This window comes from Pholis gunnellus, assembly GCF_910591455.1.
Source record: "Pholis gunnellus genome assembly, chromosome: 10".
NCBI classification, from domain to species: domain Eukaryota; kingdom Metazoa; phylum Chordata; class Actinopteri; order Perciformes; family Pholidae; genus Pholis; species Pholis gunnellus.
The window spans coordinates 14217886-14245692 of NC_136537.1; the positions used below are offsets into that span (position 1 = coordinate 14217886).

The window sequence follows — 27807 nt, forward strand, 5'->3', positions numbered from 1 at the left end:
GCAAACTGTGTGTGTGTGTGTGTGCCACAGTGGAGCAACACAAACACTCTTAATAACTAGCTGTGCTGCACACTTTATGCTAGGAATCATTAGTTTCCATTTGAATTGAGTTATGCAGGACAAAATAATCTTCCACCAGATGCAATGTGAGATCCTTTGTAGAAAACAGAAGAGCTGAAATAGAATCTGTCTCACACAGCTGGAGACTATTGCAGACACTTGGGTGTATCAGAGAGCTCACTTGTATGAGGGAACTTAACTTGCCAATAAATCAAGGCAATAATACTATTTTTGGATTATTTCACTTAAATTGTCCAACTTCTTAAGAGACAATAATAATAATGATTGTGAATTGTTTTGGTCTCCTGGTGCTGCCGTGCACACTACTCGCAGTGAAGCAATCTCCTGGCAGCAGGAAGGAAGAAGCTCATTTCTGCCACTTTGGATTTAATCCAGTAAACAAACTATGAAAACCTCAACAGGCAATGGATGTATTACTGATAAGCGCTTGGGGCAAGTACATTTCTACTAGTAGTGGATGAAGAAAAGATAATTGATTATCACGCACTGAAAGCACATTAAAAGGTTTATTTTTATTGCATTATGTTTTTCAGGTTGTCTGTTCGTTGATTTTTGTGAATGCAACATCTCAGAAATGGAATTTGTTTTTATTTTGCACCTGGATTCAAAGATGATTTGATTAGATTTTTCATTAGTCACTGTACCCTCACAAAACCTATTTTTGGCCATGACTCAAAAAGTGATATGCTAATTATGACAATTTCACACAGATGTCTAATAGGATCAAATGATGAAGGGATGATCTTTTGGACAGATTTGTATGTAAACTGCAATTTGATTGGTGCAGAGGCATACAACCACTAGGCAGTAACTCAGTGCCGATTAATGAAGATAATGTTGTGATGGCACTATCAAATTGAAGAACACATACAGGCAACAAAATAAAACCCATAAATATATCAATATATGAAACATCACACCTCAGAGCCATGATTAGTGATTATCCCCTAACCAATATAAAGCCTGAATCAGTAATGCCTTACAACAATTAACCAGAAAAGATGAATAAAATACACAAAAATGATAACAACAAAAAAAAGAAAGGCTATGAACACCTCTGCAGGTCCATCAGTCATTATTAGGGTACACAAATTAAACAACCTGCCACTTTACCAGCAGAATGAAACATCACTTAGACAACAACACAGGGATGTATAAACAATATAAACTCCAAAGGCACAAAACAAACATATGAAAGCCAAAAAATAGTTTTTTACACATAACAGTGCACACACACAACATTACATTTCTAGGCAACACAGTGGTTGTAGACATTTAACTGCACAGTGAGAGGAAAGACAAATTACGCCTTGGCTTCCCATTTTGTAGCTGTCACGATTAGGCTTTGCCTCTGTGTTCTGTGTATCTTTGTGTTTCTCCACTCTACCTGTCAGCCACTCCCTCAGCCTAATTCCCTTCACCTGCCTCTGATCATTAATCAAGCACTTCCCCCTCATCAGCACAATTCTTCTCACCTGTTCTTCCCTCTTCATAAACTCCTGCCCCTCAGTCACTCCTTGCCAGATCCTTGTAATGTCGACCCGCCTGTTCAGCTTGTCCTGTTCCTTGTCCTGTTTCCCTGTTCTCCTGTCTGCCTGCCCACCCACCCAGTTTCAGTCCTGCTGGATTTCCCCCCCTCGTCTCTTGTCTCGTCCGTGGATTCCCTGTTGTATTTCTGTAAGTCTCCTGTTCCGATCTCATCATTGATTCAAATTCCTGCTTCACTCTACTCTGCCTGGTCTGCGTTTGAGTCCTCCACCATGCCCCGTGACAGTAGCGCATATATTGATATGTTGATCACAATTAAAATGTATTTTTCCTGATCCCATTGCTTAAGTAATCACTTCTATATTTTTTGAAAACAATGAACCCCCGAATGGCCAGTCTCTACCAAAATCAAAGGTAAACTGAAAAAAAGGCCATCTCTTACTTACAGGTCAGTAGCAAACAGATGCAATTGAGGCTTTATTCCTGAAACATGGGAGACAGAATAAAACTAGTTTGATACTTCTCGTTATTACCCAGACCATCTCTGGTTGGTATGACAGTGACCAATGTTAATGTGGAACTACCTTTACTCTTGTGACTATATTCTTTCTTTTTTTTCTTTAAAATTTGTATTCATTCAAACATATTAACATATTAACATTATACATAGATACCAAAACTAGGTTTCACAGATAGTAATACAAAATAAAAGTCTTAGGCCTTCGCACATTCTTGTTTGAATATTTGACATTTTTCGATAAAATGTTGATGCAGAGTTTAAGGTACGGGAAGCCCTTCTCATTTAAATTAAATAGTTCTTTAAGGTCCTCGAATGATCTAAATGAGCCGTCTCTGTAGAGATCTTTGACGACATGTATTCCTTTTGCCAGCCATGTATCCCATAATAATACTTTTTTCCCTAAACAGATGAAAGGGTTATTCCAAATGGAGGAGTAGCTTTGTTTGTATTGAGAAATTCCTAGAATCATGTGTGCCCGTGCCCTGTCACTATATTCATAACACATAAACAACATTCTTAGGAATAGGACAACGGGAATTATAACATTGGAAATACCAACCTACTCTCCAGAATAAGTCTACACTCAATCCACATGGGATTTAACTGAGATGTACAACGTCCTGTACAATACACAACTACTACACACACTGCTAGAACTGGACTGATTTTCACTTGTGACATTGGATTAATGAAAACAATACCATAAGCAAACGAAAACTCTACACATAATAACTTTAACATGTTGAATAGTGGCCTTACTGAGGTGAGCTGACTTCTTTGATTAATTGAGAAAGAGAAAAGCATTGGGGAGGAAGGAGAGGGAGGGAACTGGTGAGGAAGAGGGAGGAAGAGTTGGCTTATATAAATAAAGAGAGTAGAGCAAGAGCAGAGAGGTGTGGTTTCTGAGAACATTTGGTGAGACGCACAGAGGCTCAACTGTGAGTACTAGAGAGTAGTAAACTGGAGAATAATAACATTTAACAAGTGTGCATTTTTTGGTGGCTTCACAGGAGGTTACTTTGTTAAAAAGTCATGTTTGCACATTTTAATTGAATCCTATTGTTGTTCAAATTGAATTTTTATGATCTACCAATACCTTGATGAAGTTAACTTTTTTCTTATTTCAAACATCTGAATTTACGCAGAACTCCATCTTTTTTTGGAAGACGACTGACCTAACTGCCAGAACTCAAGCAGCACATTTATTGCCCAGATGTTTGTCTTGCTTGTGTCACTTTAAGATTTTATATTTAAATGATTTCAATGTGTCATGCAGATTGGGTTCTTTGTAGATGAAAATGAAATTGCTTTAAAAAGGTGCATAATCACATTTCTTTTCTATGTTTGGCTTGTGGAGTTGTGTGAGGAACCATGCTGTGTCCTGTGAGCAGCTTGACAGTGCGTCGCTACCTCACCTTATTTACGGGTCTGGTGGAGTGTCTGTGTTTTGCCGGAACCATATTCGGATGGGCTTCCCTTGTTTTTGTCCTGAAGATGAAGGGCTACTTCAGCTCTCAGTGCACCAACACCACCGGAGTCAATTCAACACAGGTCTTAGGTCAGTTTCAGTTGCAACAAAACTAATTAAAATATTTATGCTGGCCCCGTCATTGACGCCTGTTTAACCACTGGCATCAATGAAGGGGCTGCATAAAGAGTTGAAATTGATTAAAACTCACATAATCAAAATTTATGTGCAAGATTCTCTGAACTGTATTCACCTTTGGTCTAAAAGACGTCAATGAACGCCCATATCAAGAGTTGTATGTGACAACAACTCTTAATGGAGGCCTCTTTGATCACAATTGTCATATGTTCATGTATATATTTTCATGTTGGCTAACTCTTCCTCTATGTTTGATGTGTCTACAGATTGCAGTGGACAGGATGAACAGTTCTCTCTTGTTTTCACCATCGCATCCTTTATATTCACTTTCCTGACGCTGCCAAATGGTTTCCTCTTTGACCACTTTGGTACTACAGTGGCACGACTCGTTGGAATGTGAGTCCAAAAGCACTTTAATAAAGAGTTAATCGTCAATGGATTTTCAATGAATGATGTATCGATACCACTTTATATTAGAGCAACTACATTTGGTTGCATTTGAGTACTTATATGAGTACTTAGTAATACCATTACAGTTCTAACAATGACTTTAACAACAACATTTCAAAATTAGCAGTGTGGACAAAGCCTATGTTTCCACTAAACAAGGGTGGAGGTCAAATAAATAGAAAGCCAGGTGCACAGAGTGGAGATGAGGATAGATCTTTGCTTTGGATGGGCCAAGAAAAAGTTAAAGTGTTTATTGTATCAAATGTCACTTTTTTTAATTACTTTTTTAATTGATTTGCATTCATTTTAAGACCAATCTTTCCATCTCAAATTCATTTTTGTAAAACCTTGAAAACATCACTTCGCTCTCATATCAATGAAATTACATGTTATCACTGGAATTTCTTTTTCCCACCAGATTTCTTTTCACCACGGGGACCTTGATGATGGCCTTCTCGATTGAAGGTGAAAAACATTTCTCCATCTCTTTGATTTGTGCTCTCTCGTGAACCTCGTTGTCTAAAGAAACACTGACCAGAAGTAACAGGGACTCTAACGACTGTCAATGCACGTTTTTCTTTTCCTATCAGCTTTGTCCAACCTGTTGTTCCCAGCTCTCTCCCTCATGGCAGCGGGGGGCAATTTATTTATGTTGACCAACATGCAGGTACAGATTAATACGATTATTGTCAGTTTTGATTAATCTGACAACTATTTTAGTGATTATTATTTTGTAAAAGTTTACATATTCAAATTGATGTTTTTGTTTGGAACTAAAACGAAATTCAATTTCTCATGGTATAAAACAATTAACGGCAGCAAATCCTCAAACTGGAGAAGCTGGATCCCCAAAAATGTTTATGTTGCATTTTTGTCAATAAAAACTTTATTTAACTGATTAATTGAATCGAACTAAAATTATTTTTTTGTTTTGGGATTTATTAGAATGTTTCAGAATCAGTGGTTGATATTTGCTCTTAATTGTAATTTCAAGTTTTGTGATACATTTTTATTTTTTTTCTATTTCTGGATAACTGCATGTTCTGTCAGTCAAGTTTCACCTAAACGAAGAGAAGAAAAGACACATGAAGGACCACTAACATACTATGACCTATTTTTGAGGAAAGCTGACACTGAGAAACAGTTGCAAAAGCTTTTTTTTCAAAAGCGACAGAGGGTCTGCCCATGACTCACTTTTGTTTAAATTGTGGGGGAAAAAATCACAAGACCCTAAACTGTGATGTTTAATGACTTTGGATGATGTAGCTGTGAATCCAAAATAGCATCCTCATATTCAAACAGGTAATTCAAATCAGCAAGAAACATTTTTACACTGAAGTTCAGAAAAGTAGATGAAAGAAAGCTAAGAAAGCCCCACAGAGACGTAGACACTTAAACGCAACATTCATCTGTTTAAACCATTTAAAATGTCTCTCTCAAAGGTTGGAAATATGTTTGGCTCACGCCGCTCCACCGTCATCACTCTCTACAATGGGGCTGTTGACTCTTCATCGGCAATCTTCTTTGCCATCAAGGTGAGAAACATTCACACACTGCTCTTATATATGAAATGTATTTATACTATTGTGTCTCATGTTGTGACAAAGATCTTGATGTCTTCTCCTGCAGTTGTTATACGAGGCTGGCATCTCTCTCCTTTCCTCTTTCCTCTTCCTGTCCGCCTGCAGCATCATTCACCTCCTCAGGACTTTCTTCCTGCTGCCTAGAGATCACATTCCCTACCCAATGCCTGATGACTACACATACGGGTACAAATCACCAAGAAACCACACACACATCAACACCTCACACAGGGACACATCAAGTGTAAATGGGGCTTGCTATTTTCTCTTTTTAAAGAAAACAACCGATGAATTTATCTGTTTGTTTCAAATATTGAAAAAAAAAGATTAAACATTGAATTGAAAAATACAACAAAAATATATAATATACAATATACAGCGATGAAAAAATATTAGGTTTTAAATATGCCATTTTATTGCAAATACAGACTTGGCTTACTTAAATGATGAAAGGATTTACATTCATAAAGAGCCTTTCTAGTCTTCTGAACACTCAAAGGACTGTAAACCACAGAGGCTGCCATACAAAGTGCCACCTGGTCATCAGGTTCTAAACTAATATCATTTGGGGGTCATCATCTTGCTTAAAACCTCTTGGACCCGAAGACGCCCAAAATGTCTCCGTTCGGTTCCGAATGTTGTAGAATAAAATGATGTCATTCTTTAAAATGGACCAATCATAGGCTGTCTGAGCTCCCAACACACACATGAAGACTGGAGCTCAGATGAGAATCATCCATAGTTTACAGCCTTAGAGAGGATTCTGGCTCTCAAAATGATGCCAAACTGCTGGACTTGGATGTTTGAACAATATTATTGATAAAACAAGTGAAATATATAGTTATATAGTATATAGAATTACAATGGAACAGCTAGAACACCTGGTTCCAAAATGATGACCTCGCCTGCATTTTCTGTACAGAAAAATATTTTATTCTTTACTCTATCAAAGCCACATTTTTTTAGAGACTCCTGACCTGTTTTGCTATGATTTGGGAGAGTTTTTAGGCTAGCCAGGGCCTCATTAAAAAAAAATTAACAATAAAATTGCTTTTTTTTCAGGCGAACCTGACAATTTTCAATTTGAGCTGTGTGCCATCTTCATTTACTTTTAACCAGTAACATATACACTATATTTACCCATCTGAACAGATCTCACAAGTGTTTTCGTTATCAAAAAAAATTAAAATTATTCAAATAGACCTTGTAGTTAAAGATTTACACTCTCTTGAGTATGGGTATGCAATTTTCGAGCAGAGGCCTAAAAATAGGCCTCGGGTTCAAGAGTTTAAAGACCTTACAACATGCGGGCAGGAGGATCTGGAGATCGAACCACTGATCTTCCGATTAGAGGACGACCTATTCCACCTCTGACCACAGCAAAAATGTTCAGCAGCTTACAATATGTTCCTGGCACACTTCAACTGGCTCCCAGCAGACCTTCCAACCATTCCTCCAACACTCTCCTACCAGATGTGCGTACCTTGCTCTGTCCCTATCTGTCCCTATCTCCTCCATCTTCCTAGGGAACAGTTAGCTCTAGCAAATACTGGCTTGGTCTACATAGACACCGGGACCATGTCAAGTAGGTGCAATAGTATCCAGGGACCTCAGTTGTCCAAGGTCGGCCAGGAACTGCCAGTCTCCTGCTGTTGCGAGTAGAGCACCCTTGGTCGTTGGCTGGGGCTTCACAACAGCAGGCCCAGCCACCTTTGCAGAACTTGCTGATCTTCCTTTCTAAGCCCTCCACAATGGTGATATGGGATTCATACATAAGCAGTGGCGAGAGGAGACGAGGCAGGAATCCATGTTAATATATCCAGGCCCATATATATTTTCCATAAAAGCCCTGACATGTCCACATGCCACTGAAGATCTTTCCCAGGCTCTTAACTTGCTTTCTGTCACATATGGAATTTGGGTGTCTCCCAATGAGAAAAGGAACTGGAACTGGTCTTTTACTCTTCCTTTCCTGTGGACCAGAAACCTGCTCATTGTTGCCCATATCATGAGTTGTTCCTCAAGTCAAGTCCTTGACGAAACCACCTGCATCCTGGCACTGTTGTTATTACTGTTAAGTCATCCATGAAGGCTCTGATCCGGCGTTGTCTGGTGCCAGATTTGAATTACGGACCTCTGACATCACAAGCATATTTTTGGCCAGCGCAAAAGGGCCACAGAAATGATGCAGCCAGTGATGATACCTTTTTCTAGCCAATGCCACGCTGATGTCGAAGTCTCAGATGACACCCTCAGACTACAGTTGTTGTAATAGTCCAGGATGAGGTTTCAGTTCTTCTCTTGGACATGGTATCTGGTAAGGACCCATTTTACCAGCTTGTGCAGGATCGATCTGCAGACATGAGCAAGGTCCAACCACAGCATCTGGAGCCTTTGGTCTGTATCACCCTTGGCTGTTGCCTCCACAGTCCACAAAATCCTTACATTCGGGTACATATATGAATTTTGACCTCTGTATTTTAAGTATGTAGTAGCAGCGGGCTGCTATAAAGCACACTGGGGAGTAACTTGGGGCTCAGTGTCTTGCTTTAGTACATGCAGACAATGTTCTGATGGTCTGCTTTGGGGTGTGGCTCATAGTGCTTGGGTGTTCTGGGCACTGTGGGGTGTGTCTAGGCTGCTCCTCTGTCTCACTAAGTGCTGTATCAGGTACTGGCATTGTGCATTGTATCAATTACTCCATCCTCAAGCAACCCATCTTGGTCTGGTGGATCTATATACCTCCTGGGTTTTTGCATACCTTGCCACATCTGCAGACTGTACTGGTAGCCGTTTGCAAATTAGCTTGGGTTGTTACCAATATATCCGTCCGTTTGGGGTGTTCATCTTCCTTTCCTCTTGGGCATCCATGGGGGTATTTCTTTGAAAGGCTCATCGTAGCGTATTTGTGGGTGCTCCCTCTTGAGAGCTGCAGTTTGGAAGGCTTACACTTCTCTCCAAGCTCTCCCTCGTCATCACCAAACTATTCACAGTTGTCATCCAGCCTTTTCCTGGAGGTCACTGGCTTCACTGTACTTAGTTAGTACACCTTGTGCTGCAACCTGGACACATCGTCAATGATAAAACAAACAAAGTATAACAACCACTGAGCTTTCCAAATCCCCCAAAATCTAGTTAATGATGAATAAATTAAAATGTATTGCAAAAACCAAACATGTTTTACTAGCACAGTTTATTCCCAGATTATTGTGCCACATTCCATAAAATAACACTTCATATCATGAAAATAATATCAGAGAACTCCCCCAATGCACTCAGTCTGTGGCTGCCCAACTGTGAATTTTGACCTTTGTCAGGATAACCTGTGGTAAATCAAAGACTCTGAGCCTAGAGCAGTTAACTGGAAATGGTAACGCACAGATGACGACAGAGGAAGTCGAGGACATCGCTGTGAAACAAGGTTTGTTCACCTTCATGTGGCATGGATCGATAAAATACAACAGAATAAAGTAATCATACAATCTATGTCTCCTAATCTTTGTTCTTTCCTTCTCTTCATCCATCTCTGTTGTCTCCCCTCGTCTCACTCAGAGAAGAGTTTCCGTGAGTGTGTGATGTCCAGGTTCTTTGTGTTGCAAGTTGTTTGGTTGTCAGTGATGCAGCTCAGACATTTCCTCTTCATTGGCACCCTCTTCCCCATGCTGCAGCGGCTGACGGCGGGGGAGCCTTCACTAAGTAAACACACACTACATCATGTCTGCCTGTCTTTGCAAAGATGGACGTTTCTTATTAGCTCCATGAAGTTGCATGCATACTGACCAGTTACCCTGTGCTTCAACTAAGAGGACGTGACTCAAGAAATATTGTATAAGCAAGAAGCTGCTTTAGAAGATAGAAAGAGCTACTAGCAGAGCGCTAAAGAGGTCAACATGGAGGTGAACGACAGGCTGTGGACAGACGCCGAAATAGATTGTCTGCTGGTACTTTCACTTTGCTTTCACTTTCTGCTCCTTCACCCTAACATTACGATGTATACCAGCCTCCTCTGTTGCTCAGGTTGTCTGGTATGACAGAAAAGTTCTGCACCGCAACTTGACAACGCAATTGTTTGGAAGGTTCATGTTTCTGCGTTGGAAAAATCGCTTCACCAGCGTAGCTACGTAGTTACTGCCTATACGTCCAATCTGATAACTTGCAGTTAACAGTGCGGACAGTCTGTCTTAAAGATTTGATTTGAGAAACAAATCATGTTTGCTTGTAGTCTGAAAGTAACCATATTTTGGTAGACGTTTGTCTCTAACCATCTTGTTCTTGCTTGTGTGCCCCTTCAGTGAACCAGTACATCAATGCCTTTGCTATAACGCAGCTATGTGGTGTGCTGTGTGCTCCCTGGAACGGCCTCATCATGGACAGACACAAGGGCAAACCTCGTGCTCCAGGTAACATACTAATACTAAAAAGGACTAGTAATGAATCCAACAGGCCACAGCCATGACAGACCAACTATCATATATTCTTTATTACAAAATAGTGCCCAAATCATTTTACACAAATCTTTGTCTATCTAAGTCAGTATTCAGTTTTCTAAATTAGTGTTATGCATGCTAACTAAAGAGATTTTATACTTTGAATAAGAAAAAACAAAATGTGTGTTAAATGGGATGATAAATGATAGCAAATGTACATACATTAGCGTTTAGTTAGGATAAAAGCCTACAAACAGTGCAGTGAATAGATGATGTTGAGTACTCTGTTCTGTCTGTATGGAAATGTCATATTTTATTTATCTTTGGAGGAACATGTGTATGTTTTCATGTGTGTGTGTCTGTTTGTAGGAGAGAGTGAACAGGAAGCAGACCTGCGGGCCTCGGTGCTTTCTCTCTTCCTGACGGTGCTGCAGTGTCTGGTGTTCTCAGTTTGTGCCTCCATCCCGTACCTGCCGCTTCAGTATTTCACCTTTGTTGTGCAGGTTTTCAACCGCTCTTTCCTCTATGGCGGCAACGCAGCCTTCGTCAGTGTAGCGTGAGTATTTGCCTTATAAAACCTAGAAGAGACCTTGTTGTAACTATAAACAGAGATGACTTTTAAATAATTATTTTTGTTCTGCATACTTGCACACAGAGCTGTGGAGGTCACAGAGCACAGCAATGCATGGACTGCTACGTCCTAGTTTTTAAGGAGTTACACAACCACAGGGCTGACACATAGAGACAACCAGGTTAAAGTGTTAACCTTTTATCTTTATGGAATATTCTAATGCTTAAAAATTCAAGGATTTTTCTTTTCTACTCCCTTCCTTATTTTTTTACCTCTTCTTTGTCTTTGCTGTGTCATCACTGTGTGTGTGTGTGTGTGTGTGTGTGTGTGTGTGTGTGTGTGTGTGTGTGTGTGTGTGTGTGTGTGTGTGTGTGTGTGTGTGTGTGTGTGTGTGTGTGTGTGTGTGTGTGTGTGTGTGTGTGTAGTTACCCATCATGCCACTTTGGGAAGCTGTTAGGTCTGATCATGGCTCTGTCTGCAGTGTTTTCTCTGCTGCAGTATGCCTGCTTGGCCCTGGTGAATGGACCTCTGGATGGAAACCCTTTATATGTGAGTACACAACATGTAACTGTTAAAACTATAAACCTTACTCTGGTCCTTCTCCTCCCTTTATCACCATCTTTATGAACTCTCCTCTCACTGCGTCCTCTTCTCTCTCCCTTCATGTGTCTGCAGGTGAACATTGGTCTGACGCTGCTCTGCCTGCTGGCCTTCATCCATCCCCTCTCTGTCTTCCTGCACTGTCGAAGTCTCGCCTCCCAGCGAGCCATCAGTACCTCCTCTTAAAGACTTGCACTTAATATCTCTTCTATAACTCTTCAGTTTGTTTTACCCAAATTAAATGTCTATTAATATGAAATTAAGTAGTATGGTAAATGGAAAAAAATATTGTTATGCCCTTGCAGGCAACAGCTATTACAGATGATATAGAAAATGCTTAATTATGTTTTATTGTAGGTACAGCCACAGGGCACTTTTGCTGCGTTCGAATATGTTTTCTTCTGAAATGCAAAGTTTGGAAATGCACTACTGTATTGATTGCTTTTACAATGTGGAGATAAATAAATGTTTTCATCGGTGTGCAGTTCAACCCTCTCTTGGTCAATATATGTATGCACTAAATATCATTAGAAATGTTGAACGTGTTTTTGAATTGTATGAACCGTATGCGTACCATACGGTTTCTAATTGGATTTTTATAAATTATTGTATATTTTTGAATTAAGTTTGCAAAATATCAGGTGTTCAGCTACTTGTGTGTGGTTGTATGTAGTGTTTTGACAAAATGATCCCTGCTTTCAAAAGCGTGCTTAAGAAAGCGTAAAGAACTGTGAACAGTCTCTTGCAAGTCCCCCAAAATGATGGCAGTGCAAACCTCAATTTGCGAAGCAAACTTATGAAAAATACATTTAAAGAGTTTTGGGTCTTTATTTTACTGCCCTAAAACTTGTAAACGTGGAGTAATCTTGCATGATGTGGTTTGAGGAAAAAAGGCTTAAGAGGGAGAGGACAGCAGTTGGTGGGAAGACAGCAGCTCTCTATCACAGAGTGCAACTGATCAACGTGGAACTGGGCTGATTTCTATAGAGGAATTTAGAGGTCTTCGGGAGTACTTTTGCATTTGTGAAAAAAGTTGTAGGCCTACAAAGTATTTTGTGGATCCAGAGGAAGTGCTGTAAAATCTGATAAATTGCCTCAAGTGATGTCACTGGAGGCAATGTTGGTTAGTACTTTAGACTAGTTTTAAAAGATCTGTGGGTGTGGATTTTGAAAGAAGGGAGCTTACCACACCTCTGTAGCCTGATCCTCATCTCTGCTTGTGGCTCAAGGTTACATTAGCTGCAAGTATAACACATCAGCTGCACAAGGTCTTGAAACATATTTTTTTTTTTAAATAATGCATGATGTCTGTGGTTCTGCTGCTGCATCGATTTTGTCCATCGTGAATTCAACACGACTGCAATGTTAGATTGTTGGAGAACTCTTTGAAGAAACGATCTGATTTTATGACTGAGGTCCAAACCTGCAGGATTCACAGCAGCCTCATAGGCCAGTCTGCCATCTCCAGTCATCAGACTCTTTGCAGTCTGGAGAGGAGTTGCCATGTTGTTTCTAGTGGTGGAGAGGTTTCACACGGGGCAGAATCGTCTCTCTGGCAGGGTTTAAAGCTGAGATGACACAACAACCCTCGCAATAACATCTCTCAAATTCTCTGTACAGAGGCTGCGTGACAACGCAGTGAGCCCAGCAGAACAAGATGCAACTGTTCACAGTCACTAAGTGTGTGTGTGTGTGTGTGCATTTGCCATGGTAGAACCATACAAAAACAAACACTCTTCCACGATGCACAAAATATTCTTACTTTGTCCAGAAACTCTTGGTGTCTTTTCACCAAAAACCTGCATCAGTCTTAAACAAACTACCAAAAGTCAATTCAGGTTACAAATTATTTTGTATTACTTTGCTCATGTTAAGAAAGAAATTCAGATCGGTTATTTCTTCAAATGTAATATATTGTGTTTAATGGTGCTTTATATGATCTCTTCATAACAAGTGATAATCAAGTAACAATATTACTTTTGACAGGGATACATCACTCGTTCACACATCACCACAGTGAAGAGAGTGGGCCTTTCTAATTTCTTGGTTTTGGATTGATTGAGAAAGAGAAAAAAAATGAAGATGGGAGGAGAGGGAGGGAGGGACCTGACAAGGAAGAGTGAGGAAGAGCTTGCCTATATAAAGACTAGAGTAAGAGCAGAGAGGTGAGCAACATTTGGAGACACCCACAGAGGCTGAACTGTGAGTACTCGAAAGCATAAAGCTGGAGAACAATACAACTTGTGTGTATTTTTTGTGGCTTCACAGGTGATTACTTTGTTAAAAAATCTTGTTTGTATATTTTGGTTGATTCCCTTTGTTGTTAAAATGGGAGTTTCATGACCTACCCTTATCTTAACAAAGAAATCCTTTTTCTGTTTTCCAATATCTGACTAAACAGACTGAACTCAAGCAGCACATTTTGTGCCCAGATGTTTTGTGCTCACGTCTTGCTTGTGCAATTTAATTTTACATTTAAGTGCTTTTGATGTATCATGAAGTTCGGGTGTTTTATATATACAAAAATGTCATGCTTTAAAGATGCATTACCTTCAACATGTAGTTCTCTCTAATGTATTTTTACTTTATTTTTCTATTGACTTTGATTTGCAGGTTCAGTGACAGTAGACACCTGTTGTGTCCATGCAGGTGAACATATCGTGTTTGTGAATTGTCTGCCTGTGTGTGAGTGTGTGAGGAACCATGCCGGGGAGCAGCTTGACAGTGCGTCGCTACCTCACCTTTTTTACGGGTCTGGTGGAGTGTCTGGTTTTCGCCGGATCTGTGTTCGGATGGGCTTCCCTTGTTTTTGTCCTGAAGACGGAGGGCTACTTCAGCTCCCAGTGCGTCAACACCACTGGAGTCAATGCAACGCAGGTCTCAGGTCAGTTTGATATCCTCACCACTACTTTGAATACTAAGCACCTGGATTTTTAAAATCAACTCTCGACTCTGCAGGACTCTCTGTCCTTCATTGTCCTTTGTGGTTAAACAGGTGAGAGGCCTGCATGAAGAGCTGTATTGGATAACAACTCAAGTAATTAAATACAACTCTTTATGCAGGCCTCTCTGATCTTTACTGTCACCTGTTAAGCTATTTATTTCACCATCTTTGTTCTTTCTCTATGTGTTATGTGTCTACAGACTGCAGTGGACAGGACGAAAAGTTCTCTCTTGTTTTCACCATTACGTCCTTTACGTTCACTTTCCTGACGCTGCCCAGTGGCTTCCTCTTTGACCAGTTTGGTACTAGAGTGGCTCGGCTCTTTGGAATGTGAGTCCAACGACACTTTAATTACTTAGGAGTAAAAGGTCAACGGATTTAAATGATTTCCTTAGAGGACTAAAAGCCCACCAGCTATAATTCAGAAAGATGGAAAGGACAAAAATGTATTCATTTTGACAATTCTTTTAAACACATCTCTCTCACTCTCATACCAATAAAATGATATGTTAACACTGGAATTTCTGTTTTCCCACCAGATTTCTTTACACCATGGGTACCTTGATGGTGGCCTTTTCGACAGCAGGTGAAAAACATTCCTCCCTTCGTTTTGTGATTACTCAGGATCCTCATTGTCTAAAGAAGTATATTGACAAGAAAATAAATACTGTCGAGAAGTAACAGTGAATGTCAATGCACATTCTTTCTTTTCACATCAGCTTTGTCGAACCTGCTCTTCCCAGCTCTTTCCTTTCTGTCAGCGGGTGACAATATGTTTGTAATGACAAACATGCAGGTACTAAAGTATTTGTTCATGTTAGAAAAGATTTAAAAGATTATTCTCAGTTTAGATATCGATTAATCTGCCTTTTACTTTGTTTCAGGGAGTAATTTAACACGGCAAGAACAGATTTTAAATTCAATGACAGAAAATTAAATGCAAAAAACTAAAGAAAGCCCCACAAGGATGGAGACAACATCTTTTTTAATGAATTAAAATTTCTCTCCTTAAGGTAGGAAACCTGTTCGACTCACGTCGCTCCACCATCATCACTCTCTATAACGGGGCCGTCGACTCTTCAGCAGCACTCTTCCTTGGCATTAAGGTGAGAAACATTCACTCACTGCACTCATTAATGAAGTTTACAGGATACCCTTTCATGTTTTGATGTCTTCTCTTGCAGCTATTACATGAGTCTGGCTTCTCTTTCCGCTCCTCCTTCTTTCTTCTGTCCGCCTGCAGCGTCATTCACCTCCTCAGGACTTTCTTCCTTTTGCCAAGAGATCACATTCCCTACCCGCTGCCTGATGACTTCACATATGGGTGCCACCACACACACAAAAACACCTGCTCATTATTTCCTGTTCCTATCTTTTATTTTTTATTAGTCTTCAAATGAAAAAAAAAAAAATGTATATGTATAAAAGTACAGAAAATATTGTCTTTTTTTCTTTTCAAGGAAACAGATAAACAAATTCAAGTGTAAGATTATTAGTTGTCCCCATAAAAAATATAACACAAAAAATAAAATAGATGACAGTCTTGAAAGGACTCTATTACAGAAAACCTTCTGATCTGTGCTCTTTGCTGGAAGTCCTTTACTGGAACACATCAGAGCACTGTGCAGTTGTACTGTTGTACCCAAACCGATCTGCTTCTTTTTTACAAAATGTGCATATTTTTCAGTGGAATATTGCAAATAGTTATCAAATAACTCCTACAATGCCCTCAGTCTGCGGCTGACCCACTGTGACCTTTCACCTTTGTCAGGACAACTTGTGGTAAATCAGAGACTCGGAGCTTAGAGCAGACGACAGAGAATGGTAACACTCAGATGACAGAGAATAAGCCCCTCAACAAGGATGTCCCGGTGAAACAAGGTTTGTTCATTTCAGATCTCCGCCAGGTGAGTCTGCAAAGACCGCGATTGTATTGTGTGATTGACAGAATACAACCCACAACCCCCCTGTCTAGACCCTAATGGGCTGTAAGGAATCATAAAACACACTTCATTCAAACTAAAAAACAAGCAGCGATGTTTGTCATTGTATAAGTGACTTATTGCAATCTTCCCAAAAACAAAATTAAACTCACCAAGCTGTCTGCTTATTAATATGCAGTTTACTGCAGCAGAATGCAAGATTACCCGACAGACACAGAAGTGAACAGACACTAAAGGGCACACACACACACACACCTACACACACACACACGCACACACACACAAGACCGATCGCATGATTCTCCTGGTGGAGATGATAATCATAAACCCTGTTACTTCTTCATCTCTGTTCTTTTCTTCATCCATCTCCTTGTTCTCCCCTCGTCTCACTCAGAGAAGAGTTTCCGTGAGTGTTTGATGTCCAGGTTCTTCGTGTTGCACCTTCTTTGGTTGTCAGTGATGCTGCTCAGACATTACTTCTTCATCGGCACCCTCAACTCCATGCTGCAGCGGCTGACCGAGGGAGAGCCTTCACTGGGTAAACAAACTCCCAAACACTGCTGTGCACGATACTACAAACTGGAAATCAAACCAGCTAAGTGGAATCCAGTCGTCATAATTTCACTATTTACACATATGCTTTTCCTACTGTGAAATGTTAAAATGTCTACTGTGGAAAAGGCCTATTAATCCTGAAACCATCATGCAATAAAGCCGGAGTGGTCTTTCTTTGAAAACGTCTGTGGAAATATTTTAGAGTGAGAAGCTGTCATTTTGAAGAAAAGAGGACAGTTTGTGTGCATTAAAAACTTAGTAAGAGAGTGCCACCTCAGGAAATGGAAGTTGCAAAAGACAGCCAGAAGAGGATGCCAAAGCCCTTGGCAAATGCTGAAGAAAGAAATCTGAAGGCTTGAGAATGAGAGAAAAGGTAACACGATGAAGATTGAAATCCTCAAGAAAGATAAAGCTAATGCTGAAGTAATTAAAGAAGAACCATTATTTATCTTTGTAAAGTTCTTTGGAGAATTGAAATATATACATATAATATGAGCAAGAAGCTGCTGTGGAGTATACAAAGTACTGTTTTCTCATATTCTGGCAGACTTGTTGAATTGTTGTTTCAGTCTTTTGTCTCTGACCATCTTGTCCTTGCTTGTGTGTCTCTGCAGTGAGCCAGTACATCAATGCCTTTGCTATAGTGCAGCTGTGTGGTGTGCTGTGTGCTCCCTGGAACGGCCTCATCATGGACAGAAACAAGGGCAAACCTCGTGCTGCAGGTAACATAATATTACTGATATGAACTATGAATTCAACAGGCCAAAGATATGGCAGACCTACGAAGGATTTAACGTGTTTTAAATTACTGCAGACCTGATGGTTCGTTATAAAGAAACTCATATCACATTCACCCTATTAATAAGCCATCTGGTTTACAAGTGGATAAAAATCATTTGTGTGTGTTTGTCTGTTTGTAGGAGAGAGTGAACAGGAAGCAGAGCTGCGGGCCTCGGTGCTTTCTCTCTCTCTGACGGTGCTGCAGTGTCTGGTGTTCTCAGTTTGTGCCTCCATCCCGTACCTGCCGCTTCAGTATTTCACCTTTGTTGTGCAGGTTTTCAACCGCTCTTTTGTCTTCGGCGGCAACGCAGCCTTCATCAGTGTGGCGTGAGAACAAAACACACAATTACAAACAGCACACACGTCTCAACATACACATTTATTTGTTAAATGGAAAAATAAGAAAACACTGAAGCATGCCTGTTAAGTGTACATTTTTATTTTGTACATATTTTTTTTTAATCCTGAAAGATTCTATAAAGTACACTCAACGTCTTTTTCACCACTTTTCTCTTTGCCTTGTGTGTGTGTGTGTGTGTGTGTGTGTGTGTGCGCAGCTTCCCATCATGCCACTTTGGGAAGCTGTATGGTCTGGTCATGGCTCTGTCTGCAGTGTTTTCTCTGCTGCAGTATCCCTGCTTGGCCCTGGTGAATGGACCTCTGGATGGAAACCCTTTATATGTGAGTACACAACATGTAACTGTTAAAACTATAAACCTTACTCTGGTGCTTCTCCTCCCTTTATCACCATCTTTATGAACTCTCTTCTCACTGCGTCCTCTTCTCTCTCCCTTCATGTGTCTGCAGGTGAACATTGGTCTGACGCTGCTCTGCCTGCTGGCCTTCATCCATCCCCTCTCTGTCTTCCTGCACTGTCGAAGTCTCGCCTCCCAGCGAGCCATCAGTACCTCCTCTTAAAGACTTGCACTTAATATCTCTTCTATAACTCTTTTGTTTAACTCAAATTAAATGTTTCTCTTGATATGAAATTAAGTAGTATGGTAAATGGAAAAAATATTGTTATGCCCTTGCAGGCAACAGCTATTACAGATGGTATAGAAAATGCTTAATCATGTTTTATTATAGGTGCAGCCACAGGGCACTTTTGCTGCATTCGAATATGTTCTGTTTGGAAATGCACTACTGTATTGATTGCTTTTATAATGTGGAGATAAATAAATGTTTTCATCGGTGTGCAGTTCAACACTCTCTTGGTCAATATATTTATGCATTAAATTATGCTAAAAGTTAAAACCCAAACAATATCATTAGAAATGTTGAATGTGTTTTTTAAATGTAGACCATGTGATGTGCCATACGGTTTCTAATTGGATTTTTAGAAATTATTGTATATTTTTGAATCTCTTGCAAGAAACAATAATCATATTCTGGGTGATATTAATAATGACGTCACAGTCACAATTTCAAAACGTACAGACGCAAATCAGTCATAAATAAGACGATCGCATTCCGCTGTTAGAAAACGATCCTGCGCTTATAAACACAGGACACAGTTTGTTACCAGACTACAGAGACAACACCTCTACACTGATGATAACTGTGTGTCTTTATTAGTTATTAGTATATTATTATTTAAAGCCGACTAACAGCTGATCCAGCTGTGATCAGCTGATCCTCCGTCATCAGAAACAGACGTCGCTTCACGTGACGCAACTGAGGAATGTTGTCTCTTAACATATGTGTCCTCGTTTCCTCTCTCCTCGCATGATTTCCTTGTGTCTCTCCATGCATCCCTGGTGGGAGGGACTAAGACGCAAGGAAAGGAGCCAAGTGAGGGAAACGGGGATGCAATTAAGAGACTTGGGATGTACCAAGAGAAACTGCCCACCATGTGCTTCTCATCCGACTCCAAAACAGAACAGCTGGTTCAAGTCAAAATCGAAAGGATTTATTATCCAACAAACGCAAAAACAGTTACAAACCGAATCACACTATTAATAATCTAATGTCCCATGAAACAGAGACCAAATATGTCGCACATCACAGTCTGGCGTTGCCCAGTCTAGCTGTAATGTGCTCCACATCAGGTCTGATCTTCTCCGGACAGTCACAGTTCTTTTGTGTTCTGAGTGTCTCTGAGATGTCCTGTATCAGCTCAGTGATTGGCTGAAATCTAATAAGCTCCTCCTGGCCTTTGGCCTGCGACCTGTGAACCCCTCACTCACCTAACATACATACATTCAGTGATAATACTTAGTCTTTTTGGTTTAAAGCTTCTACACGTAAACATATTGCAGACATATAATATCCTCGATAAGTAAATATATTGTGACATTTAATGTCTTCTACAAGGTGTGTTTTTAATCCTACTAAGAATGCTCACATAAGACAAACTTTCTGCCCATCACATGCAGCTGGTGCCTTTTTTATTTTAGTTTGCCTTTGCCCCTCGGACAGCCTGAGTCCACCACTGGTCACTGGTGATATTAAGGTTTTCAACGTAGCGTTCCATTTATGTCTAATTCATTGTATTTTTTTTAAAACTTCATGTTACTAGATTACAATTACATTTTCTATACCATCTGTAATAGCTGTTGCCTGCAAGGGCATACAAATTAATTATTCTATTTACCATACTACTTAAGTTCAAATCAATAGACATTTAATTTGGGTCAAACTAGCTAAAGAGTTATAGAAGAGATATTAAGTGCAAGTCTTTAAGAGGAGGTACTGATGGCTCGCTGGGAGGCGAGACTTCGACAGTGCAGGAAGACAGAGAGGGGATGAATGAAGGCCAGCAGGCAGAGCAGCGTCAGACCAATGTTCACCTGCAGACACATGAAGGGAGAGAGTAGAGGACGCAGTGAGAGGAGAGTTCATAAAGATGGTGATAAAGGGAGGAGAAGGACCAGAGTAAGGTTTATAGTTTTAACAGTTACATGTTGTGTACTCACATATAAAGGGTTTCCATCCAGAGGTCCATTCACCAGGGCCAAGCAGGCATACTGCAGCAGAGAAAACACTGCAGACAGAGCCATGACCAGACCATACAGCTTCCCAAAGTGGCATGATGGAAAACTACATACACACACACACACACACACAAAACACAGCAAAGAGAAGGAAGAGGTAAACAAATAAGGAAAGGAGTAGAAAAGAAAAATCCCAGGATTCTTAAGCATTAGAATATTAATTAAAGATAAAAGGTTAACACTTTAACCTGGTTGTCTCTATGTGTCAGCCCTGTGGTTGTGTAACTCCCTAAAAACTAGGACATAGCAGTGACCTTCTCAGCCTGTGCTCTGAGTGCAAGTATGCAGGACAAAAATAATTATTTTGGTTTGATGAAAAAGAGAAGTTGGACTGAGTGGCAAAGTATGGTCTAGTTTTATTTCTAAAGCTTGGAAAATCAGGCAACCTAGTTGAATAATTGTATGCATACAATATGATATCATTTGTTTATGCATGTCAAGTATGAAGGCATAACAATGTTTTCAGATTTTGGTCTGACACCTACCTATGTACATGGAACATTATAGTCTTCCTTGTCAATTTCTTTGGGCTGATCATCTATTGATGCAAGATACTCAATTTAGTCCATCTATTTGTCAATATATTTTAGTACTATTTAGTTTTGAATATTTTCCAGTATGACGTTAGGATGATTAATTAGATAATTTATCAGCAGTCTTTTGAAAATATATAGGGAAGTCTAGCTGTCGGGCCGATCGTAAAAGGAACAAAATTCTAAATGTATCTTTGTACATTGATTATCTCAAACGTTTTTTTTAAAGTCATCTCTGTTTAAAGTTACAATGACGCGCAAGGTCTCTTGTAGGTTGTATCTAGTGGTTAAGCCAAATCGTTTGTTAGTCCTGATGGGCAGGTGGCACCTTGCATGGTAGCCCCTTTGAATTAATGGGTGTGAATGGGTGAATGATGACATGTAGTGTTAAAGCTCTTTGAGTGGACGGAAGACTAGAAATGCGCTATACAAGTACAGTCCATTTAACAGTTGTGGTGCAGAACTTTTCTGTCATACCAGACAACCTAAGTAACAGAAGAGACTGGTTGTGATGTTAGGGCAAAGGAGCAGAAAGTTAAAGCAAAGTGAAAGTACCAGCAGACAATCTATTTCGGCGTCTGTCCACAGCCTGTCGTTCACCTCCATGTTGACCTCTTTAGCGCTCTGCTAGTAGCTCTTTCTATCTTCTAAAGCAGCTTCTTGCTTATACAATATTTCTTGAGTCACGTCCTCTTAGTTGAAGCACAGGGTAACTGGTCAGTATCCATGCAACTTCATGGAGCTAATAAGAAACGTCCATCTTTGCAAAGACAGGCAGACATGATGTAGTGTGTGTTTACTTAGTGAAGGCTCCCCCGCCGTCAGCCGCTGCAGCATGGGGAAGAGGGTGCCGATGAAGAGGAAATGTCTGAGCTGCATCACTGACAACCAAACAACGTGCAACACAAAGAACCTGGACATCACACACTCACGGAAACTCTTCTCTGAGTGAGACGAGGGGAGACAACAGAGATGGATGAAGAGAAGGAAAGAACAAAGATTAGGAGACATAGATTGTATGATTATTTCATTCTGTTCTATTGTATCAATCCATGCCACATTAAAGTGAACAAACCTTGTTTCACAGCGATGTCCTCATCTTCTTCTGTCTTCATCTGTGCGTTACCATTTCCAGTTAACTGCTTTCTTTAAGCAAGATAATGACCCCCAAATTCCATTAGTTTAGATCCCGATGACCAGGTGGCACTTTGTATGGCAGCCACTGTAGTTTACAGCAGTGGTGGGCCGTCAGGGCCAGCTACGCCTTCTCTGCTGGCCTAAACAGAATCACAAAGTTATAGCCATTTTATAATTTCATAATTTTTCACAAATACACTACATGTATTGTAATTTTTTTCCCATTAGCTTATTTTCTCATTGCACAGATACTGTCTTCCTCAGTTGCTCTGCTTCCAGCACAGCTTGTTTTAAGGAGAGCTTTTATCCAATCAGATTTCACCTCTATGCTGTCTCTATAGAAGAGAGGCTCGAGATCCTCTAGGTAGACTTTGCAGTTTAAGGAAATGGGGACATTATTGTTGATTGTCATAGTCTTCAACCAATCAGATCTTTAGTTTAACATGTTGGGCGTATTCTTTAACGTGCCAGTGGTAGCGAGGTAGCCTGCTAAGTACGCCTGCATTAACATGAGCCGTGATTGGTCAGTGGGCCAGCGTGACTTGTCAAACAGAAAGCTAGCTAGTAGATCTTAGTATTTAGAAAGAGTTCAGGTTGAAACATATGTAAGAGAAGTTATGACATTTTTAGCGTTTAGCTAGCTGTGTTTTTTTAACACTCAAAGGCTGAAGGAGGAGAAACGGATTTCTCAACAAGGACATTTCCAGGAAAAGGTTTTGTACGAACGGTATTTCTGGCTGACGGTGGCGGAGAAGCTTTGCACATTTTATGGCTAAGAATGCGTTTCATTTGCAACTGAGCTCTTGGTGTTTGGAGCTACGCAACGCTAACCAAGGCAGCTACACGACACCATAGCACCACAGGACATGCGCAATACGTGTATTGTTACACCCTTAGTAACAAATAATAACCGTAGCTGTGGCGTCATAATTAGGTTTTTCAACTGTCGTAAGACAGCACAGAAGGCCCAGGTATAAAATGCACGGCCCGCCACTGGTTTACAGTCCTTTGAGTGTTCGGAAGACTAGAAAGGCTCTTTATGAATGTAAATCCTTTTATCATTTAAGTAAGCCAAGTCTGTATTTGCAATAAAATGGAATATTTAAAACCTAATATTTTTGCATTGTTGTACATTGTATATTATATATTTTTGTTGTATTGTTTCAATTCAGTGTTTAATAATTTTTTTCAATATTTGAAACAAACAGATAAATTCATAGGTTTTTTTCATTAAAAAGAGAAAATAACAAGCCCCATTTACACTTGATGTGTCCCTGTGTGAGGTGTTGATGTGTGTGTGGTTTCTTGGTGATTTGTACCCGTATGTGTAGTCATCAGGCATTGGGTAGGGAATGTGATCTCTAGGCAGCAGGAAGAAAGTCCTGAGGAGGTGAATGATGCTGCAGGCGGACAGGAAGAGGAAAGAGGAAAGGAGAGAGATGCCAGCCTCGTATAACAACTGCAGGAGAAGACATCAAGATATTTGTTCTTGCTGATTAGAATTACCTGTTTGAATATGAGGATGCTACTATTGACTCACAGCTACATCATCCAAAGTCATTAAACATCACAGTTTAGGGTTTAGTGATTCCCCCCCCCCCCCCCCCCCCCCCCCCCCCCCCCCCACACACACAATTTAAACAACTTTCAACTTTCTCAAAATAATAATCACTAAAATAGTTGGCAGATTAATCAAAACTGACAATAATCGTATTAATCTGCTACAGTACCTGCATGTTGGTCAACATAAATAAATTGCCCCCCACTGCCATGAGGGAGAGAGCTGGGAACAACAGGTTGGACAAAGCTGATAGGAAAAGAAAAAACGTGCATTGACAGTCGTTAGAGTCCCTGTTACTTCTGGTCAGTGTTTCTTTAGACAATGAGGTTCACGAGAGAGCACAAATCAAAGAGATGGAGAAATGTTTTTCACCTTCAATCGAGAAGGCCATCATCAAGGTCCCCGTGGTGAAAAGAAATCTGGTGGGAAAAAGAAATTCCAGTGATAACATGTAATTTCATTGATATGAGAGCGAAGTGATGTTTTCAAGGTTTTACAAAAATGAATTTGAGATGGAAAGATTGGTCTTAAAATGAATACAAATCAATTTAAAAAGTAATTAAAAAAGTGACATTTGATACAATAATAAACACACTTTAACTTTTTCTTGGCCCATCCAAAGCAAAGATCTCTCCTCATCTCCACTCTGTGCACCTGGCTTTCTATTTATTTGACCTCCACCCTTGTTTAGTGGAAACATAGGCTTTGTCCATACTGCTAATGCTGATTTATCAACAAATGAGAGTGAGTATTGTCGTATGACATGATAGATATTACCTCTTTGCACTGTAGCTTTAGCTTATCAACCATTGCCAGAGAGAGTTTTTATCGTCACGCAGGGAGATAGAGAGGACAGAAACCCATCTGTGATGACAATGTGATTGGTTTAGTAAAAAGATTTAGGTTCGGTGTCATTGCTGCTTTAAAAAAATATATATTTTCAGAGAGCAACCCATTGCCCACACAAATAATTCACTAAAACAGGTTGCTGTTCTTTTTTGTTTCTTGGTATTAAAAATCTAGTTAACAAAGTTTATGTTTTTATTTTATTGGTTATGTTATGCATTACTGTTTCATAACCTTATACAGTTTGTGTCATATCATAACACCACTATCACTTCCAGGTTGACAGTAAACTGCATCAATTGGAAAAATCCTACGGGATCATCTAATCACCCTGCTCTCCTTGTGTATTTCATCTGCATGCTCGCCCTTCTTCAGTCGTCAGGTCGTCTGCTTTTATCCTTGTATTCCCTGTCAGTTTGGTTTTTGGAAGCTTTTGCCTGGTGTTAAGCATTGGAATCCTCTTTAAACTCCAAAGCCGTGACAAATCACACTATTCAACCTCCCCTTGATGTTCTTTACTCTACTGTATGTCTTTTCATTCCTCTTAACTACCTGACTGGTAGGCTTTTAGTTCTCTACTGAGACACTGTTTTGATGAGAAATTACATGGAAAACATTTTAAAAAGGGATGCACCGATACCGGTATCGGATTCGATACTGTGCCAACGCAGTCTTACTTGTAAAACTACTCCAATACAACCACACCCAATTCCACTACGGCAACATGACGTTAATCAGATGAGCCAAAAAAGCCGCCCAGCTGCAACGATAACTCGATGCACAAACAGGTTGAATCCATCATTCATCACCAGCTGCAGTGTATGCACAAGACAGAAAGTCCCCAGTTCAGCCCTCCCGGATAGTGGCGAGCATCAGCATCCTCTTTAGTCTCCACCACATCAGTTAGTTTATCTGTGAGGTTGTCAGCTGTGTCTGCTTGATATACTCTATCAGGGTTTCCGGCAGCTGCTGCAAGCCCAGCGGTGAATAAATGCTACAATTCTTTGGGAGACCCAAGTTAAGTTCTTGTCTTTTGCTTGGTTTGCCCCTAAATCAGCAACAACTCAGGCTCACTTAAGGCGGACCAGCTATTCTCCTAAAAGTGACAAGCTGGTCCTCTGAGTTTTGCTCAACCTTTCTCTTCTTTAATATTTCTTTTAACTGTTTAAACGACAGCAAAACTCATTTTTATTAACATCCCTACTGCAAACTATGGTCTGTTTGTATCAGGAAAACAGAAAGTTGAATGTTAAAATGGATAACAGTACAATGTTATGTATTTCATTTGTTGAAGTGAGGAACATCTCATGAAACTAAAACATGTTTTCAAAGTCATTGTTAGAACTGTAATGGTATTACTAAAGACTCATATAAGTACTCAAATGTAACCAAATGTACTTGGTCTGATAAAAAAGTGGTATCGATACATCCTTAATTTAAATCCATTGACCATTATTATATATACTCACATTCCAAAGAGTCGTGCCACTGTAGTACCAAAGTGGTCAAAGAGGAAACCATTTGGCAGCGTCAGGAAATTGAAAATAAAGGCGGCGATGGTGAAAACAAGAGAGAACTGTTCATCCTGTCCACTGCAATCTGTAGACACATCAAACATAGAGGAAGAGTTAGCCAACATGAAAATATATACATGAACATATGACTTAGAGTTGTTGTCACATACAACTCTTGATATGGGCGTTCATTGACGTCTTTTAGACCAAAGCTGACAATACAGTTCAGAGAATCTTGCACATAAATTTTGATTATGTGAGTTTTAATCAATTTCAACTCTTTATGCAGCCCCTTCATTGATGCCAGTGGTTAAACAGGCGTCAATGACGGGGCCAGCATAAATATTTTAATTAGTTTTGTTGCAACTGAAACTGACCTAAGACCTGTGTTGAATTGACTCCGGTGGTGTTGGTGCACTGAGAGCTGAAGTAGCCCTTCGTCTTCAGGACAAAAACAAGGGAAGCCCATCCGAATATGGTTCCGGCAAAACACAGACACTCCACCAGACCCGTAAATAAGGTGAGGTAGCGACGCACTGTCAAGCTGCTCACAGGACACGGCATGGTTCCTCACACAACTCCACAAGCCAAACATAGAAAATAAATGTGATTATGCACGTTAATGTACTTTTCATATCAAAAGAACCCAATCTGCATGACACATTGAAATCACTGAAATATAAAATCTTAAAGTGACACAAGCAAGACAAACATCTGGGCATTAAATGTGCTGCTTGATTTCAGGCAGTTAGGTCAGTCGTCTTCCAAAAACGTTCTACCAATACCTGCATCAAGGTATTGGTAGATCATAAAAATTCAATTTGAACAACAATAGGATTCAATTAAAATGTGCAAACACGACTTTTTAACAAATTAACCTGTGAAGCCACAAAAAATGCACACTTGTTGAGTTATATTACTCTCCAGTTTACTACTCACTAGTACTCACAGTTGAGCCTCTGTGCGTCTCCCCAAATGTTCTCAGAAACCACACCTCTCTGCTCTTGCTCTACTCTCTTTATTTATATAGGCCAGCTCTTCCTCCCTCTTCCTCACCAGTTCCCTCCCTCTCCTCCCGCCCGTATTTCTATTGTATACATGACTGGCAAAAGCAATACATGTTGTCAAAGATCTCTACAGAGATATGGCTCATGTAGCGCACTGCAACATGTCATTTCATATTTCTTGCTGATTTAATATCAGTGTGTCCATGTAAAATCATTTGCTTTCAATGTGTGTTTAAGTTTCATTCATAGTTGTATGACTACAATACCTAACTGTATACTTACTAACTGTGAAGGGAAGAACTTTATTGTACTGACCCTTGAAGAGAGTTTTGGGAGAACGTGATGTATACAGGCTGAAGGCAAAATGTGCTTGTGCTTAACCGTGGAATTTGTTAATAAAAGTTGCAAAACGAAGATGGACGTGTTTTCGGACTGTTCATTTTAAGGGTGCAACATCATTTTGGGTGTTTCCGCCCGGTCTAAGCAAGTTTTCAGCTGGAAAAAGTTATGTTTTTGTGGAGCAGATGGCATCGCTGTGGACGAGTGTAGCCGAGCTAGCTTGTTACGTCGGCTAGTAAGTAAGTAAGTAAAATGTATTTATAAAGCACTTTTCACAGACAAAAGTCACACATAGCAGCAGGCTGGCAGCAGTTACCAGCTCACCAATG

The 27807-nt window shown here is 40.0% G+C and overlaps 3 protein-coding genes across 3 annotated transcripts; 2 read left to right on the forward strand and 1 right to left on the reverse strand.

The window, feature by feature from the left end:
* Window positions 1–3460: 3460 nt before the first annotated feature.
* LOC306702032 (equilibrative nucleobase transporter 1-like) lies at window positions 3461–11543 on the forward strand (the record flags this gene model as incomplete). Its single annotated transcript, XM_079167525.1, has 12 exons — window positions 3461–3647; window positions 3962–4091; window positions 4564–4610; window positions 4736–4812; window positions 5588–5680; window positions 5775–5914; window positions 9046–9149; window positions 9281–9424; window positions 10021–10128; window positions 10525–10711; window positions 11152–11275; window positions 11402–11543. The coding sequence occupies 12 exons, from the start codon at window positions 3461–3463 to the stop codon at window positions 11510–11512; spliced, it is 1452 nt and encodes a 483-aa protein (XP_079023651.1). The 3' UTR covers window positions 11513–11543.
* A 2486-nt stretch (window positions 11544–14029) lies between these two features.
* LOC306702033 (equilibrative nucleobase transporter 1-like) lies at window positions 14030–18844 on the forward strand (the record flags this gene model as incomplete). Its single annotated transcript, XM_079167526.1, has 12 exons — window positions 14030–14210; window positions 14471–14600; window positions 14810–14856; window positions 14990–15066; window positions 15284–15376; window positions 15455–15594; window positions 16042–16151; window positions 16608–16751; window positions 17383–17490; window positions 17689–17875; window positions 18106–18229; window positions 18356–18844. 12 exons carry the CDS (start codon window positions 14030–14032, stop codon window positions 18464–18466), a joined length of 1452 nt encoding a protein of 483 aa, XP_079023652.1. The 3' UTR covers window positions 18467–18844.
* Window positions 18845–20226: 1382 nt separating this feature from the next.
* LOC306702034 (equilibrative nucleobase transporter 1-like) lies at window positions 20227–26696 on the reverse strand (the record flags this gene model as incomplete). Its single annotated transcript, XM_079167527.1, has 9 exons — window positions 20227–20337; window positions 20464–20587; window positions 20796–20811; window positions 21875–21987; window positions 23531–23670; window positions 23942–24018; window positions 24145–24191; window positions 26088–26217; window positions 26510–26696. 9 exons carry the CDS (start codon window positions 26694–26696, stop codon window positions 20227–20229), a joined length of 945 nt encoding a protein of 314 aa, XP_079023653.1.
* Between the last annotated feature and the right edge of the window lie 1111 nt (window positions 26697–27807).